This window comes from Lepidochelys olivacea, assembly GCF_965140295.1.
Source record: "Lepidochelys olivacea isolate rLepOli2 genome assembly, chromosome: 1".
Taxonomy (NCBI): Eukaryota; Metazoa; Chordata; order Testudines; family Cheloniidae; genus Lepidochelys; species Lepidochelys olivacea.
Window position 1 is genome coordinate 298,912,769 of NC_140411.1, and position 13,813 is coordinate 298,926,581.

The 13,813-nt window shown below is 41.4% G+C and overlaps 1 protein-coding gene across 5 annotated transcripts in view; it reads right to left on the reverse strand.

The window, feature by feature from the left end:
- Positions 1-7,806: 7,806 nt before the first annotated feature.
- Positions 7,807-13,813, reverse strand: part of PPHLN1 (periphilin 1) — a 140,384-nt gene continuing 134,377 nt past the window's right edge. For all 5 annotated transcript variants that reach the window (XM_084617495.1, XM_084617494.1, XM_084617493.1 and 2 more), the window contains one exon: positions 7,807-9,426. In XM_084617495.1, coding sequence (XP_084473621.1) covers positions 9,217-9,426 — 210 coding nt within the window. In that variant the 3' untranslated portion in view covers positions 7,807-9,216. The remainder of the gene's footprint in view (positions 9,427-13,813) is intronic.

The window sequence follows — 13,813 nt, forward strand, 5'->3', positions numbered from 1 at the left end:
ATACTATATGTGCTGAGGTCAGCCACTCCATCTGGACAATGACTAAGATCTCCACGTACTCCTACATGGAGACAAGGCCCCAGTTCCACAAAGAAACTTGGCATTGCAGCACCTAACTTTTAGGAGCTAGAAAATCACTGGAACAACAATGGCATCCATAAAGCACATGGGAAGAAAAGGTACATACGAATGCAGTCCACAAAAGCACAGTCCACAAAAGTCCCCTCTTCCCTGAGTTAGGTACCTAAGCATGGGCTGCAGAGAGGTGTCTACCTCTACTTGAGATCCACATCCAGGAACTCCTCTCCTGGAGTCAAGTGGCTTAGTTGTTTCTTGTGAGGATGCGTCACTGATCTCACTCCACACAAAAGGGCCAGGATGGGTAGAGAACTCACTTGGGATGTAGGAGTCCTGACTTCAATTTCCCGCTCTGATGGGGAGGAAAAGGTTGAATAGGGGTCTCCCACCTCTGATTGTTCCAAAGCAAGGCTTCTCAGCCTGAGGGTCAGGACGCAAAATTGGTTCACCAGAATGTTTCAAAGGGTCACGTGGCAGCTCCTGTGGTTCCTGTCCCATGGGACTGCCTGGTCTTGCTTCCCTGCTCCAGGCACTTCAACCTCTTGAGTCCCAGCACCACTCAGGTTTGGCCCAGCTGTCATAATGACAGGAGCTTAGGTAGGCCCAGGAGCTAAGTCACACTCCACTCACAAATTTGGTCCAGTTGGAGGGGGTGGGGCCAAACCCAAGCAGTGCATATGGTTAGAACCCCAGGTTAGAACCCTGGGGCCAAACCCATAAGCAGTGCATATGGTATAGCAATTGTATGGTGAGCCATGAATGCTCACAAAATTAGGGGTTAGGGTTCGGGGGGGGAGGACTCCAGCTGGGGAGCGGGCTCTGGGGTGGGACTGGGGATGAGGAGTTTGGGGTACAGGAGCATGCTCCGGGCTGGGTTTGGAGGCCAAGAGGGGGATCAGGGCTGGGGCTGAGGACTCCGGCTGGGGGTGCAGGCTCTGGGGTGGGGTTAGGGATGAAGGGTTTGGAGTGCAGGAGGGTGCTCCAGGTTGGGAGGGGGAACAGGGCTGGGGCAGGAGATTGAGGCGCAGGGGGGTGGGGAAGGCTCAGGGGTGCAGGCTCTGGGCAGCGCTTACCTCAAGCAGCTCCTAGAAGCATCGGCATATCCTTCCTCCAGCTCCTCCGCGGAGGCGCAGCCAGGCGGCTCTGCGCACTGCCCCATCTGCAGGTGCCGCCCCCACAGCTCCTGGAAGCAGCAGCATGCCCCTCTCCAGTTCCTACACAGAGGCACGGTGCCGGCCAGGTGGCTCTGCGCACTCCCCCTTGCAAGGGCAGCACCCTTGCAACTCCCATTGGCCACAGTTCCCGGCCAATGGGAGCTGTGGGGGAGGTGCTGGGGGGGCAGTGTGCGGAGCCCCCTGCCTGTCCCTAGGCATAGGAACCGGAGGAGGCACATGCTGCCACTTCTGGGAGCTGTGCAGAAAGCCCCTGACCCTGCTCCCCAGCGGGAGCTCAAGGGCCAGATTAAATTTCTGATGGGCTGAACGTGGCTCACAGGCCGTAGTCTGCTCACCCCTGCCCAAACAGATACTGCAGAAGTAACCTGTACTCTGGTAGAATTTGATGTGGGAGTTAAATCATAGAGTATTTTTTGAAGAAACTTAGGGTATGGCTAGAGCAAAACTTTATCCCTGTGAAAATCGTACATGGGGGTTTCACCATTGAACCTTCAATTCACAGACCCTGTATGTAACTAGGAATACCATCTTCATAGAGAAATGGAGTAATGAGCATGAGGCTAATGGCTCAAACGGAGGTCCCATCAGACTGATAAGGACCACATTAATATTCCAAGATGGAGGGAGTTGTTTTAGCAAAGGAAAATATCTCAGAAGACTTTTTACAAACTTTTTAACTGAAGGATGAGGAAAAATCTGGATGATCTTGAATTGGTGGATGATGTGCAGAGATAGCAGCCAAATAAACACATTATGAACACAACAACAAACCAACCTTTTAAGGATAAATACTCAAGGATATGAGGAGTGGACTTCTCTTGTGGGAAAAGATTATGTTGGTAAACCCAGGATGAAAAACACTCCATTCTGCATTATACGTTGTCTTTGTGGACGGCAGTCTGCTCTGAATCAATATGCTCTGTACATCAACAGGACAATTCTTCTACAAGTCTGTTAGCCAGCCAGTTTCCAAGCCATGAGATGGACTCTGGATGAAATTTTGTTCCATTGTTCTAGGTAATTAAGTCTGGTAGGAAAAGTAGAGATATTGGAACTGTCACTAGAATATTTCTGATTTCTGTATTGCTTGGACCAGTGACTGAGGCTTTGTCCTTTTTGACCTTCCTTAACACACTGGAGATCAGAGGAATGGGAGAACAAGCATGAGTCCAGGGGATTAATATGGCATCTCTGAGAACCTGGTCTTTGTCCTCCCATGAAACAAAATGCTTTGCATTTCTTGATCTGTTGGGTTGCAAACAAATCTATATGGCAAGAAACCCACAGACTGAAAATGAACTGGATCAGCAAATCCTTTAAGGACCATTCGTGATTCTGAGAAAAATGCCTGCTTAGATGGTCTCCCAGCGTGTTGTTTATGCTTGGAAGGTGAACTACAGTTGGTGTATCCAGCACAACATAACACTAATTCCATGGAATTATTGCTTTCGTGCACAAGATCGTTGGCCTAGGAGGTCTAAATTGGCCACCTCAAAATGTAACTTTATGCAACGCGACATCCAATTAGAGATTCTTGCTTGACCCTCGGGTCTTGGCAATTGAAATAAATAGCCTAAGGCACTGCCAGGATGGTTTTGCTCTAGATAAGTAAATCACTGAGCTTGGAGAACATGTAAAGTATGTAAGGCAGCTTCACTCTCGGTTGAATGAGGCTTTGGGGAAAAGAAGGTGAGTGGACTGATTTAAATTAAAATCAGAGATTACTTTACCTATACTATAAAGTTGCTGTGATGGGCTCCCCACCCCAATATTGAAGTATTGGTCACTGCTGACCTTGTGGAAAGTGCTAGGAAGAACAGAACTCCCTTGCAGACCTAATGTGGATCTTTTCACCAGTTGAGGGAGTTCAAAACTTCTTGAGGTATGGTATCCGCATGTCTGTCTTGAAAACATCGGTGTGATATACCATCCGTAAGCACCCCTGAAGACAATGAAGATCCAGTCTGTTAAACAGATCATCAGAGTACATGAACTATGTGACCTAAAACCAGAGACATATCCTTGCTGTAGTACATGGAGTGTTTTGCAGCTGATTGATCAACTCTAATATATTGCCAAATCTGGTCTGCAGCAGATATCTTGAGCCATCATTGAATCAAGTAGAGCCCCAATACATGCTATCTTTTTTTGTTGGGTTTAAATGATTTTTTCACGTTTCACACTCAGTCCCAGTCTGGAGAACAGATGTATGAGGTACTGAACACTGTTTAGCACCTGCTCTGGGGACTGTCCTCTTATCAACCTATTGTCAAGATATGGGTAAACTCAAACATTTCTTTCTGAGATGTGCCATTACCACAGCCAGACCTTTTGTGAAAGTCCTTGAAGCCATCAACAATCTAAAAGTCAGCACCCTGTAGTGGTAATGTGCATTGCCCTTTACAGAAGACAGATATTTTTCTGCTTGATGGATGGAAATATGCATCTTGTAGATTGAGAGTTGCAAATTAGTCTAGGGGATCTAGGGAAGGAAGCGTGGAGAACAGGGTTACTATTTGAAATCTGAACTCTCAGATCCAATACTAGACACCAGCCTCCCAATTTTTGGGGGACTAGACTATATCGGGAACAGATCCCTTTCTGTGATATTGGGGAGGGAACCTCCTGCATAGCACCAAGAGCCAACAGACCCTCAACATCATGTGTGAAGGCGTCTTATGAGAGAGGTCCCTGAAACGGAAGGTAGGAATGTCTTGGAATTGAACAGAATAACTTTATGAATTAGAGTACTTGTGGCACCTTAGAGACTAACAAATTTATTACAGCATAAGTTTTCGTGGGCTACAGCCCATTTCATCGGGTGCATAGTACTTATCCACTGCTGGTGACACTACTCCATCACTTCCTGGAAATAATGCAAATGGTCCCCAAAAGGGGTAAGGTAGGAAAAAAGACCCTCCGAGATTGGTTAACAGTCCTCTGTATACACATCAAACAACTTTTTAAAGCCAGTCTTAGCAGCAGACAAAGTTGATGTTGATGAAGGTCTTCCATGAATACATTGTTTCTTTTTTAAAAAAATCCATTGTTCTCTGATAAGGATGATTAAAAGGAGTAGTGACAGGCTGTTTCATGAGAGTATGCTTCTTTTTATATTTTGCAGTGTTATTGTAGCTATCTCGTTCCCAGGATATGAGAGAGACAAGGTGGGTAAGATATCTTTTATTGGACTAACTTCCAAATCTTCTCTCTTCCATCAACAGTTGGTCCAATAAAAGATCTCATCCACCTTATCTCTCTTTTTGCATTGGAAGTGTAGATGCCCAATGACATAATATAGTACGAGTGCCTTTCAGTGTAGGTAATGACTCAGTTTTAGAACTGAACTAGATGATTCCCTTCAAAAGGAAGATCTTCCCACATAGTTTGAAACATTAGTCCTTTAGTACTAATCAGAGGAGAAGGAACCAAAAAAGATTTAACTTAAAAAGGCCTGATAGTTATTACCTTATGTGGGGCAAAGTTACTGAGTATTTTGATAAAGATTTAAATTCCTCTTAAGTCTGACTGAAGTTCATCTATGAATGGTCAGTTAATAGCTAAAACCTTCCTACAAGACACCATTATGCTGCTGAAACTGTAATGAAACTGATTGGAGGCAAAAAGTACTATGCAACGTGCGTGATGGTTCTGGTCTTCTGGAGGTTCAATTTCTCTCGTGTGCTGCTGTTGCTACTGAGGACCCTGGAGAAGGATGTGTGTAGAAATATTAGAAGCCTGTTGAAAGGACTTGATACCAGTTTTCAACTTTCTTTGCAGTGGGTGGTATAGATGCTGGAGTCTACCATAAAAGCAGGGCTGGCTCTAACAAGCCCTCATTTAAAGGTGGGGCAAGCCTCTCTGGTAGAAATGGATGCAAAATGTCTAGTAACTTATGTCCTTTTTCTTGAGCAGTCTGAACACGGATCTCCAAAGCTTCTGCCATTCAGTGGACCAAGTCTCAAAATGACTTATCTAATAACGATACCTGAGGAGGAGCCATAGCCTCATTCTGTGAAGAAGAGGATGGAATATGCTCTGAAATATATATCAGCAGCAAGTTTCTGAAACTATGTTCACCCAGAGACGGATGTGGAGAAGAGTCTGTATACATTGCTGTGAATACTTTTGCATAATAGGTGCATCCTGGGCTGAAGATGATCTAACCCTGGAAACCAAAGCTGAGAAATGTTTTGATTTAGGATGTGGTCATAGGGCCTGGAAGCCAAGCATTTTGTCTATATGGATAAAATTAATGAGGCCAGGCTCAGTGGTACCAATTAGGGGCTTTTGAACTAACATGCCTATATTTACCCCGTATGTCTGACTTGACTTCCAAATATATACAGGTTATAAAAAATACCCCCAAAGGGTAATCAGGTGAAACATTCCAACTATCAGAAGAGGATGAAGAATGATACTCATCCTCCTCTTTGGTGGGGGAGGGGGGAGAGAGAGACTGCTTGTGAGGGGGTATGAGAATTACTCACTGAAAGGGGCTTACCACACTAGCCCTATTTGATTGACAAATAAATGATGTTTTGCATGCCTTGCTGAGGGTGGCCAATGCATCATGGTTATTTTAATTTAAAAATTGGTTCTGTTATCTTCCCCCACCCCAACAACAAAAATACTTAGCATCTAATCACTTGTATTTACAGGTCAAGCAAATGGGGACAGTATTCCCTCTTAATATAAACAAGGCCTACGTAAACTTGTATTGGAGAAAGCGATATTCCTTTAGTTACAACTGGTGCAGACCACCTAATGCAGATAGGCTGCACTGCCACAAAGTGGAGCGTGTACCCTCATCCTAGAGGAGGCGTGGACGTTGAGTCTCCGATAGCGAATGGGATATGTGGTAGCTGCATTCTCTGAGGAAAAATAAGATTAGGCTTGGACAGCAGAGAGAAGGGGCCATATCTGTAAACTGTACACTCTCTGGTGCATTCCATTTCACTGCAGAGGCCATAGATCCATACACAGAACGAAAATAATCTGCAGTGACATGTTTAATCATTTAAATTGTAACTCAAAGTTAAAGCTGACTACCCACTGAGATTAACAGGTCAGTTCCTACCCTTTCAAACCTATTGTTTCAGGCTGTCCACACCTTCAGACAGACAGCACTGCATTTACACTGTGCGCCCATATTTTAAGGGTATATGCACATTCATGAATGCTAGTAACAAGTTTTGCTTTAACTAGCTCACCTGTTCATGTGCTATGGGGGAAGCCAGAGTAGATCTACACCTTCTCCAGGTCAGATTCCATCCACTTCCACCAATAATCTCCTTGCCCCGACACCATCTCCCAATTAGTCCCCACCCACCTGTGTCTACATGCAGATTTCTCAGTGCGGAAGACAACCCTACTGTATTTTCACTGTACAAAACTTAAAACAAGTGCGCATACTCCTGTGTATATTTATATCCATAGCAGAAGAAGCCATTTTCTTGCTTTAAATTTACTGGATTTGCGGGGACATTAATTTCTCACTTACATCAACACTGTGAATAGCTAAAGCACACAAAGGGTTTTACACATTAAGACTTGAAACAAGCACAAAACCAGGGGGAAGGGGAGGAAGCAACCTAACATTCAATGTGAAGTTCAGGTTAGCAAACTTTCTAGTAATACCCAATTCTAGAAAAAACACATTAAGTTGTACAATAGGAGCCCTTGTTGCTATCACAGATTTAATCTGATTTGAGAAACAGCTGATTTATGTAAAACAGATTTTCATAAAATAAAGCATGAGCTCACAATATTCTCCACTTTTTAGAGATTATTTGTTGCAAATTAAGCATTAGGAACATATTCCTTAATGAATACTGAAATTAAAGTACAGTAATAACGGACATTCTTGAGAAGAACAGTAAGCATTCCTCATAATTATTAGCAAGATGTATTATTATTCAACACATATTCCTAAATTTTGTTCAGTGCTTATAACCTTAAGAGTTCTAACCATGAGTACAAACTTATGTTTAACACTGATGTTGCTACGAGACTACTCGTAGCTAACAATGACAAAATTTTTCAAAGGCTGAAAACATAGTAGACATAGGTGCCAACTTTCTCCGGCGCCGGTGGGTGCTTGTGCCCCCCCAATACCCTGGCCCCACCCCAACTCCACCCTTTCCCTGCCCCACCCCCATTCCAACCTCTTCCCCGCAAAGTCCCCACCCCAACTCCACCCCCTCCCTGCCCCTATTGGACCCCTCCCCAAATCCCCGCCCTGACCCCGCCTCTTTCCCAAGCGTGCTGCGTTCCCCCTCCTCCCTCCCTGCCGTGCGAAACAGCTGTTTTGCAGTACAAGCACCGGGAGCTGGGGGAAAAAGCGGGCACGCGGCACACTTGTGGAGGAGGCGGAGCGTTGGTGAGCTGGAGCGAAGAGGAGGGGGGCAGGGAGCACCCACGGATTCGGCGCCTATGATAGTAGGTGAGGAAAGACTCAGCCATTTTTCAAAAAGTTTCAGTTTTTGTATGAATAGTGAAGTGCATTGGATAAATTCGTTATCACAGAAGAGTCAGTCTAAAGCAAAGGCACTGACACTAAAACAAACCAGACCCATAGCATGAGTCTGATGTAGACATATTTATTGAATTCCTTTACCAGAAAGGTGCAACCCAGTATGGGCAACCCATTGTGAAGAACGGTAATGGTGTGTATGAGTAGACACCAACTTCTACATACAAAATGATTACCATGCATTTGTTTACTCCCTTGTAAGTAGTCCCAATGAAGTTAATGATAGTACACATGACTATCTGCAGACTGGGGCTCACAGTATTTCTGTTCGGTGAAGCAGCCTACATGTCATAGAAGTGGTCTGTTTTAAAGTCATTAGCTCTTTTCATTTAGTTTCAAACATGTTATATAATACAGATAGATACAAGGAGCTTAACTCTGCTTCTCCTAACCTCTGTGTAGTATGTCTTAGAAATTTTGTAACTGTCTAAGGTGGAATGTTTCTAATACATCAATCTCTTTTTAAAAATGAAGATGCAGACTCTTAATTTTAAGAAGGTACCACAAACTGATCTTAATCACTTTTCAGAAATTTCACTTATGTCAGAGCTAGCACTCTGTTGCCCAGTGGACCTGCTTTTCTTCCGTCACAATTATTTTTTTCACTTTAAAAAAAACCCCTCTAGTTAGCCCTGTACTGCTCTAAGTATCAAACAGAACTGTTAACTAAGTTTGAACCACAGGGAAAATTCTGCCCTCAGTTGCACAGATGTAACGGAAAGCAGAATTCAGCCTACCAAACCAGTTTTATACTGATGATACATGAGACAAAAACAACCCAGCTTGTCTTTAGGATATTAAGTGGAGTTTGCAGGGCTAAAATTAGAAAAAAGACATCACTTCCCTTGTCAAGTGAGTAATTGTTCTGGCAGTCACTGAGTCAAACAAGGAATCCACAGATGTCATTTTTCAGAATGGACCTGAACTTTAAAACCACATGGCAAAAATAAATGATAAACGTTTATGATAACGGTCATAAACAACCTTGCAAGTTTTTCTATAGCATATATAAACAAGAGAACATCCATGTTTTTGAATATAAGCTGAGGAATGAAGAACTGCTTTGTGTTATTTTAATAAAAATACAGTGCTTACTCACACTTCTAAACATTGAAACAAAAGTATACATACATCGAACAAATCTTTTTTTCTAGGTAATTGTGTAAAGGATTTCAAAAATAGTTTATCACTTTACATCATTATTGAAACATGTATCCTTTTCAAAGGAATAAATGTCACAAAACAAATACACATTAGAAGAACACAATTAAATGACCTGGACAATGAACAATCTATAGTCAGCTACTATGAAAGAACATGGGCCTTGGATTCAAATCTCCAGAAAGTATTCCCCTTCTCCACAAAAAGCATATTTATATATTAACGGCATATACAATATGGAAAATCTAAAAGCATATTTTTTTGTTCTTAATATGCACCCTCTTTAAAGGACTCTGCTAACTCTTGATTGGCAGCATCATACTCAGCAATGAAATGTTTAAGTTCTTCAATGCATCGCTCACCTATCTCATGCAAATTTTGTCTCAGGGCAAACTGAATGGACTTTTCTAATGAAGGATCTTTATCGATCAGCATCTTCACTACCATGCCAAAGGTTTCACAGTCTTGTCTGTAAACCTAGAAGCAATACATTTGAGAAACTGATTAAATGCAAGAATATTTACATAAGCAGCAGCATCTCCCCCACCCCACATAAGGTTAAAGTAACATTACACCACCAAAAACAAGCGATGAACAATGAATGATAGATTCAACATACATTTTGTTACGCCTGTTATAAATGTTTACTCCCCTGCAGGCTTGCTGTAAGGTCACAAGGGCAAAGGTAGCTAGTTCAGTACTACTTTAACACAAAAAATAATTCTTAATGAAGGAAATTTCTGAAAAATAGAACTTGGGGAGGAAAATAATTTCTCTTGTGATACAGCAACAGCCACCTGGAATAAAATATCTGAATAAAGAGAGATGAGCAAACATTAAATACATTTAGCACTTTTGCTTATAATAAAATCTGGGTTTTACCTCGTCACCTGTGCCCATCTTATTCATTTTTATTTAAAGGTAATGATTAGTTGATCTTCTGATAACACTTTGAAGATGAAACATACTAAATATTGGAGATTTAAAATCACCCATAATGGCAAAGCCAGGTCAATTTCCTGTATAGAGCTTCAAAGGAGCTCTATAGGTTTGATGCTATTGGTAGCTCAACCCAGTACAATGTAACTTCATAAGGGAGAGCTCAGTTTAGAATTGACATCACCCAGAGGTTGCACCTCAGAGGATGCAAAGTAACTGAACCCAAGTGGGAGTGGGGGAAGGGTAAGAAAGAAGAAAATGTTACAACAATGGCTGCAAAGAGCTTAAAGTGGAAATGTGCAGGGCTTCTACATGCAGGAAAAGGGAAACTGTCTGACCACCTGAAATAACTTCTTTGATATTTTAACCCCCTTTCTGCTCCCATTCTTTTCACTTGTACTTGCAGCTTCATCTGCTGATTTTTTTTATATTTGAAATTTTATTAAGCCCCTATTATGTATTATTTGCAGTGTACCTTGGTACTTAGAACTTTGCCTAGATGCTCAGGTTGAAAAGGGACAACGATATTAATCTCATGCACCCTACCCAAACAGGAATGTGGCAGAGATTCTTCCTCTATCAAGTGGTTAACACTGGTCATTTTCACACACCACTGGCCAATTTCCTTTTATAAAAATGTACTGGGCTTTTATGTGATGAGAGCCTAGTTTTATTTCTCTGCACATTCTTTAGAAGAAAAACAAAACAAACACAAGCAATCAGAAGTTGTGATCTTTGTCCAAGGATGATCTTTTAAGGCATGAAACCACACCCGTGGTCAGATTTAGTTCTTACTGACATATATACACATTCTTCCTAAATCTGTCTATGAATTGTATACACAATTAACAAAATAAAATAATCCTATACTAGGAAGCACCCATTTTACTGACACCTGGACTACACTTAAAAGTTAGGGTGACATGGTTACAATGCTTCCAGGTGTGAAAAATTGACACCAATGAGCATCACAGTTAGGTCGACTTAACACCTGGTGTAGATGTGGTGAGGCAATGAAAGACTTCTTATGTCAGCGTAGCTACCACAACTCAAGGAGGTGGATTACTTACACTGATGGGGCAAAAAAACCCTTCTGTAGTTGTAGAAAGCGTCTACACTAGGACGCTACAGCAGCAATGTAGCTGGGCCGCTTTAGTTCCCATAGTGTAGACATGACCTAGGACAAGTCAAAATGCAGCAAGGAGGACAAAGCCATAACAGCTGTGTCAGAGGTGAGAAAGAAGATCTTTGGGCATTTTGCAAGCCCAGCTGAGGTTCAGAAGTAATATCCGTGATTATAGTACTTTATATAAAGCCAGACAACACAAGAAATATTTTTGATGGTACATTTTAGAATAGGCAAAAATGAGATCACCATTTGGGACACTCTTCCTGCAAGAAATGATTCTTTACTTTTATTTTCTCAGAAGATTAACATAGACCTAAACAAAAGAAGACAATGTAGCCCAATCATTTCAAGCAAAATCTCTTTTAAAAAAAATCAGGAAAACAGTGTGCACATGATATTTTCTCAGATAAGGTATAAGTATTTTTTCAGCATACTGCTTTGGGTATTTAAGATGTTCATTGCTCTACAACAGCAGAAGAGTTTAACACTCTCACATTCAGATGATTTTCACAGCCCTAGGATTCTGGGTCTGGCTAAGAGAACTTCAAAGCAGAGCTAACTTTGGCGACTATTTCCTGACAGATTCTTTTCCAAGAAAAGAACTGTTCAGAAAAATAACCTTGTATCTGATTAACCATATGATAGACAGATGGTATTTGGCTTTGGATAACTTCTGCTTTTCAAGTGCTTTCAGGCGGCTTCTATCACCTTTACAGGAACTTTTTTTTCCCCTCCAGTCATTAGGTACTGGGGGAAAATAGCTTCAAACAATTTTTCTTAATCACACTTTTATTTATTCTGTTCTATCATGTTTGAAGTACTCAGACTGGGGATGTGTGAATAAACAGGTAAAATAACCTGGTAATTGATAGTCTTCACAAAGCCTTTTATAACATTGTAGATGTGATTATGTCAGCCAAAGAACTGATGTTAACCACACTAGTAAAGAATACAAAGACATGTTCTTCTGAAAGGCCTTTTGTACTGGACAGCACCAAAAAGAAATATGTGAAACAAAGTAGGTCTAATCTATATGTAATTGGTCTTCCAGAGAACTTCACATTACAGACTTGCAATACCATTTCATTCTAAACCTTATTTTTCCACACACCAAAAAACAAAAACAAAAACAAAAAAAAAAAACAAAAAAAAAGTTTGGACAGATTTTTGTCATGATAAGAGTCATATTTTCCTTACAAGGCTTCAAGGGAAAAAAATTAAAATGAAACATCAGAACCATTTTTACCACCACCAAGCCTGGAATCTCAGATGTTGCGTCACTGACACCATAATCAATAGGATAAATAGGCTCATAGTAGAGATGCATGCTTTTTGGGATATTTACTGTGGCAAACTATTTCAAAAACCATAAACTGTATTAGAACAAACACCAGGTTACTCTACGAACAGAAAACAGTGATGTGGGGAGGGGGTGCAGGCTGGTGCCAACAGGCTGTGAGAACAGAGAGGCACAGTTAAAGCAACTTAAACACAACATTTTGCTCTCAACGAACGGATGAAAAAAAAGAACCCAATCTATTCCTCTTTAGAAAGGTATGCAGAGACCAGACACAGACGAGTTCTGGAGCTCTGCACAGCAACAGACTGCAGTGGTGCTGGCCTGCCTCTCTGAAATTCTTGCAGAAAGACTCAGAGCTCTTTAAAAGACATGATGCTGGCCCTGAATACGAAGACTGACTCTTCAAAAATTCATCTCAGCAGAGAAGAAAGTCAGTTTCTGGGAAATGAGAAGAGAATAGGCCATGTGGAGTCTGAACAAAGGAACTTCAGAAGAGATTCCAAACATGGAAAATCACTTATGAAAAACCATTCTTTGCTGGAGGGAAAATTGGAAGCACTTGAGACCCAACTCAGAGTTAGAAATATCTATATCCTTGGAATTCTGGTTTATATTCATTCTGAGACGAGACCACTGAAAAGCTCATCCCTAAACATCTGGAAGTGAACTTTAAAAATGATTCCATATGTGGGGAAAGAAGTTATAGAATCCCTATATTCAAAAACAAGAAAGAATCATAGCAGCAGCAGCATTATACTGTTTGATATACATGTCAAGGAATCCTGAAAACAGGTAACGCCACAGGGCGATTATTTACCCAGGCCATAACATATTCTTATTCTCTGATCTGACTATATCACTGGCATAATGAAAAGAATTTGTAGTGTTTTAACAAACATATGAAGGAGGAGTGGAAACAGCTGTACAATTCCTAACAAAATTCTGGGTTATCTAGGAAGAAAGTCTTCTCTTCTCTTCTGGGACACGAATTCAAGTCCTGTTTGAAAAGATCCTTAAAGCCAACACAATCTGCACCCCATGAGTTTTCATAGACCAACTAATACGTTTAATTTTTAATTATTCTCCTCCTTTAGACAATTTAACTCCTTTTCTTATCTTACAGTAAGGTAAGAAGCCCCAACTGTGATTCCTGCCCCTCCCCGACACACACTGTGTGGTAGGCACTTTTCAAACACTTCAGCCATGTCTAGACTAGGGTTTAAAGACGTAATGTTGGAAGTTGTTAGCTAACACCTTCAGAGCTTGTCTATACACAAAAATTACACTGTTTAATCATACTGGTATTTGAAGTGATACAACCCACTAATTTGGATGCAGTTATATCAGCATAAAGGTGTTTTAATACCAGTCTAGCTATTCCCATACAGGAATGGGAATAATAACCTATACCAGTATAAGGCACCTTTATACTAGTATAACTGAGTCCACACTGGTTGTATTGATATAACTATTCTGATAAAAACTTCACAATTCCA